General features: G+C 35.7%; 1 protein-coding gene across 1 annotated transcript; it reads right to left on the bottom strand.

Annotated features, from left to right (window-relative positions):
- LOC111534439 (aldo-keto reductase family 1 member C1 homolog) lies at positions 1–5,533 on the bottom strand. Its single transcript, XM_026450065.1, has 4 exons — positions 5,397–5,533; positions 4,957–5,122; positions 1,766–1,848; positions 1–149 (listed from the first exon to the last, which is right to left on the bottom strand). Exons 1-4 carry the CDS (start codon positions 5,531–5,533, stop codon positions 107–109), a joined length of 429 nt encoding a protein of 142 aa, XP_026305850.1. The 3' UTR covers positions 1–106.
- Between the last annotated feature and the right edge of the window lie 238 nt (positions 5,534–5,771).

The following is a 5,771-nucleotide window of genomic DNA, read 5'->3' as shown; positions in this document are numbered from 1 at the left end:
GAGATTTAACCAGAGGCGATGTGTCCAGTCACCAGCATAGAGACATCCTCTGTGTCACCATCCACACGTAGGACCTTCTGGTAGACCTCATGCAATGCCCTCCATGTTAATATTCATCAGAAAATGGATAATTAGGGGGGCCAGCAAAACTGAAAAGAAAAAAAAAATGCACTCTCTGAATGGCAATGACTCTTACTAGCAGGTAGCACAATGTAGGAAACTGCCACTAGTGTAGATGTTAAGAAGTTCATTTTCTGACTGCTCTAGAATCTGTTTCTTAGTTTAATGAACATAACTTTATTGTACCTGTATTTTCAAAATAATCACTTAATTCTATTCCCCTGCCTGGAACTTAACACATAAAACACACAAAGTGAAATGTTCAAACATTCTACATCTGTCAAAGAGCAGAGATATTCTGACCTTTTCTATTTCAAATTCTCAGTAAAAACAGGAACTCATTCTGCCTTACATTGAAGAGGAATAAGGTAGATATATGCTCATCACTAACAATTTTGAGTGTGACAATTATACTGGTAGCAATAATACTTAATCACTTAACATATTACTACCTGCCTATCATATGCAACACACTTGGTTAGATTCAGAAATGTAAATTTTTGTGTTTGATATAGGGTCCAATATCCAAAGAGCTATAATGCATAAACCATTTTATAGGCAGAAATAACCCAAAATATAAAGACACAGATAAATGACTGCTCACATGTACAGTTACAACTTGTTAATTAGGGATTGAGCCTATCCTTTGTGATATCCTTACATCAAGAGCAAACACTTGGAAGTTTGCAAGTGGTTTACTCCAGATCACATTTGAATTCTACGAAATAGCACTAGTGATTGATTTTATGATCCTCAAAAACGTTAATTGGTTGTAAAAAATTTCTAATGCTTGCCACTTTTCTTTTTTATGATTTCCTTTTTCATTTTGTATTTTCCTCTAAATAATAAAATGCTACTAATAATATCTACCAAATTTTGTGTACTTATGATGTGCCATTGTGCTTGTTTTTTTCACACATTATCTCATCATCTCTATTAGTTGTTAAAATCTCCACTGCCATCAGTTACATAACTTCTTTTTTCCCTCATTTTGAGTGACCTTCTATGAATCCTAGAACCTTAGAACATAGAGGAATAGTAAACGTCTGTTATTGGTTATAAATTATCTCGAACAATGGTGCTTTTACATCTACACTCTTCATTTGATTTTAAAATTTCTTCATTCTCTGCACTGAGATCTCCATATTGTAGAACATCAAGGCCAAGTGCTCCTATTCGCTCCACTAAGACAGAATTTTTATAGGCAAATGCTGTGTTCGGCTCATGGGAAAAGATGCAAAGAAAAGGAGGGAAAAGGTTTGAAAAGATTGAAAATGCTAAATTGACAGGATCTGGCAAGCAATTCCATGTGAAGGAGGTGGGAATTGGAACCTGGCCCACAAGGTTGGTGGAACTGCCTTTCATCTGGTAAGACATCGTGCAGGTTGGGAAGAACAACATATAAGCACAAATTTGGAAACATCTAATGCGACCACATGGGCAATATCTGCAGCATGGCCACTAGACAGTGGTAGAAATGCCAGGCCTACATGGAAGGTGCAGATTCAGCAATTATCTTGGCTGCTCTGGAGAGTTCCATGGAGTTATAAGAGCAGAGGCACAAGTCAACCCACGCTCTCTCAACACCCATCCTACATTCCTCCTCTGAAAATAAATTAGGACATCCATCACCAAAATTACTTACATATCAAGGGTCAAATATCGTATATTTCTGTCTAAGCCATCTATGGCTTTCATGTCCTCTGAAGTCAACTGGAATTCAAACACCTATCAAAGTAATAGAAAACTTTAATTATTTTTAAGTTACGTCATTGCCAATTGGGAAACACCAAGTAAATCAGACAGTAGGGTGCAGAGACAATACTTAAAAGATCGATACGTTTCCAAAATTTATGAAAGACCTCTCTAAACACTCAAGGGGTCAGTGAAAACAAGACGAAGAGTAAGCAGAAATCCATTCCGAGATAAAGTATTTTGAAACTGCACAACACTGCAGACAAAGAGAATATCTCAAAAGATGCTGAAGAAGAAGCAGAGCTGACATTGTGCCCACATGATAGGGTCATGTACCTAGAAGACCCACAAGAATCTAGAGGCAAATTTTGTAATGTCTAGCATAATTTAGTAGGTTTGATGAATAATGTTGAATATCTATCTCTCCAATGCACAGGTATAATAGGAAAAATTAGTTTTCAACATTACTCAAGCCTATAATTGTCTAAATATTAATGATCTCACATTAAAAAAGCATGGGTACTCACTGCATAAATTTGGGAGACTCTAAATATCAAAAAGATGTCACTCTTTCTAATACATTAAATCAAATACGTGTATAAATCAATAGGGAAACTGAAGGAATAATACAGAAAATGAGAGAAAGAGTAAAAAATGACAGCAATGTAACACTTGATGAATCTAGGTAAGAAGATGTGTTGCATTATTCTTTTAATATTTCTATTAGAATTTCTAATATTGGAAAATCCACAAAACAAAATGAAAAGTTATCAAAAACTATTATAATTATCAGTAATGGAGAAAGTTATGAAATTAATGTTATATTTATTAAAATACCATTTATTAATAAGTGGGAATTAATATTATGATCATGGATTGGAAATCTCCATATTGTCAAAGATTTCGTTCTCTCCACCTTGATCTGCAGGCTTATTACAATGTCAAGAAGAGACTAAAACACTTATTTGCTTGCGGAAGTTAATGAGATGATTCAAAATTTTCAATAACACATTAGTCAAGAATAGCTAAGATATTATTAAATAAATGAAGAAGTTAGAAAATTATTTGTAACATATTGGAAGTGAAACTTACTTTTTAACATCATAGTACAGAAAAGTAAATAAGTTAATTGAAGATGGAAGAGAGGCCAGATAATTGTTCATGGAAATTTCATATATGTTACAGGTAAAAAAATCAAGTTATGTGAGCAAATGTGAACTTTTCAATAAATGTCAGTGGGAAATTTTGCTAAAAACTCAAAAATTAGATATGCATGTTTGGATCCTTATTTCATATAGTGTTTAAAAAGTCAATCCCATTCAAATTAACCAAATTTATAAGGAAAGAATATTAATAATTTTGTAAGATAACAGTAAAATATTGTGATAGTCCCAATATAGGATAAGACACAAAACTCACCAACCACAAGAAAGAGGCATGAAAAATGAGTCTACATGAAGGATAGAAACTTTTGTTTGTGAAAACATAACCACAGAGAATATGACAACACAGGTAAAATTTGGAAGACGTTATTTCAAGAATACATTCAAGTCTCTAAAGAATTAATATCCAGAATAAATACATATATATATGGTTTCTAATTAATTGAACATATATAACACATATGTCATATATATATCTATGTATACTAGATGAATTAGAGAACATACACACATGTATAAATACTGATAATTTCCACAGTCTTTCATAACATTTCCTTTTTGTTTTGTCAGTTTTCTAATGTCTAAAAATATTTTTAAAATCATATAGTGAATGCCATTACTTAGATTCATCTATTGTTTCACTGTCATTTTTTACTTTCTTTCTCATTCTCATTCTCTGTGTCATTATTTCAGAGTATCCTATGGATTTCTACACTGATTTTACTTAAGGTTTTACAAAATAGTGACATACACATATATGTGATATATGTCATATATGACAGGATTTACAATATATATACCATATATGATGCATATTTCATGTATCTATATATAACTAATTAGAAAACATATATATGTATGTATTTGATATTAATTCTTTAGAGACTTGGATGTATTCTTGAGAATATATGAAATAATACATCAATTTACATATATTCGTATTCATACATATACTTATTAATATATTATTTCACACATACCATATAACTGATAGATTAATTAGGAACATGCCCTCTAACAATCACATGTCCCTGTATCCACTTGCTTGGTTATATGAATTTCCAGCTCCCTCCAATAAGAGGTGGTGTATATTTCCTCACCCCTTGAGTCTGACCTATCCTGTCACTTACATTAGGTGATAGAATTTCCCAGAAGCAATGGTTGGCAGCTCTGAGCCTAGACATGAAAAGGCTTTGCATGTATCCACTCACTGCCTTGGGGTCATGCCCGGTTCCAAGACGAACCCTGAGCTGGATGACTGGAGGATAAAGAACTGCATGGGAGAGGGGGGCACTCAGACAGATGGCCCATGGACATCCTGAAGCAGAGCTGCCTCACTGTCCCGCATGCACGTGAGAGCCCGGCCAGGAAGAGAAGGACTGGACTGAGTTCAGGCTGAGCCCAGGCTAATTTTCTAACCATGGAATCCTGAGCTCAATAAATGCTTTTGCATTAAGCCTCTGTGTTAACTGGGTTTGTTTTATAACCTTAGGTATTGGTATAAATATGGTCTACACATAAAATAAAGACAACCACCTCACAAAAAAAAAAAAAAGGCAGAGTTAAAGAAACAATTTGCAAAGATAAAATTCTAAGAGAATATAGGGAATTTATACTACATAAATATACAAAAAAAAAAAAAACCCAAAAACCAACGATGATTTGGAGACTAAAAAACATTTAATCAAACACCTCATTATAGAAAATAAAGAAAAGGACATATCCCTAGCAGAGGGGTATGGATATCTCTGACTTAATGCTAATTCAAATCTCTGGTTTTGATCCCATCCTATTTCTCTCCACCTGTGTTGCCTCTCCTGTGTCAGAGTAGAAGAAATCCTTATGATGTACACAGAGTTCATGCATAGGAAATACAGGGAAATGGAGCTGGCCCAAGGGTGTCCTCAGAGCCTTACAAGAAGTACACGTGTGAAGGACACTGTGCAGCAGCCCTGAGGCCCACAGCCCCGCTCCTCACCTGCACGTTCTCTCTGATTCGCTGCTCACTGAAGCTCTTGGCCAGGACCACAACCCCACGCTGCAGGTGGTAGCGCAGGGCAATCAGGGCTGGGGTTCGCTTGTGCTTTTTTGCCAAGGCACAAAGGACTGGGTCCTCCAAGAGAACCGGGGAGTTCTGGTCCACCCTGGAAGGAAAGGCAGAAATGCTGAAGCCCTGAGGCTGGGGATACAATTTGTTAGGCGGCTCCCTAAACAGACTAAGGCATCCACTCTGCACCAGAGCTTCTCAAGTGAGGCCCCTGAACAGCAGCCTCAACATCAGCTGGGATCTTGTCAGAAATGCACATTCTTCCCTTATCCCAAGTCAGCTGTCAGTGAACTCCAGGAAATAGCATGAGCTAATGAAATTTATTTAAATCAAAACAATGTTTTACATAAAATTCCTGTTGCTCTTATTACCATTGTTTTTCTCGATGGGATCCCAGAGCACTATAGGCCACCAGAACAATGTCTTTTGACTTGCAGAAATCCAGCAGTTTTCTCTGGTTGAAGTAAGGATGACATTCCACCTGCAGATGAGCAAGATGGAAAAGCATCAGATAATCCAAAAGTCATATTAATATTAAAATGACCAAAGTAAAAGAAGCTGTATAATGTAGAGCACTAAATCTGAACTGAGTATTATTGTGAAAAAATGATCTTTTTCATAAAAATAAATTGTATGCCCCTCTCTCCTAAGAAAATAGAAATGCTGTTTCTGAGCACAAGCAACTCTATGAACCCTATCCTGGTTTCTCCCTAACTCTGACCACTAGAAGGAGACACGGCCAATTT

The sequence above is a fragment of the Piliocolobus tephrosceles genome, unplaced genomic scaffold (genome assembly GCF_002776525.5).
Source record: "Piliocolobus tephrosceles isolate RC106 unplaced genomic scaffold, ASM277652v3 unscaffolded_11200, whole genome shotgun sequence".
NCBI classification, from domain to species: domain Eukaryota; kingdom Metazoa; phylum Chordata; class Mammalia; order Primates; family Cercopithecidae; genus Piliocolobus; species Piliocolobus tephrosceles.
Note: the sequence above shows the minus strand (reverse complement) of the source record. Positions and strands in the feature narration are given on the sequence as shown.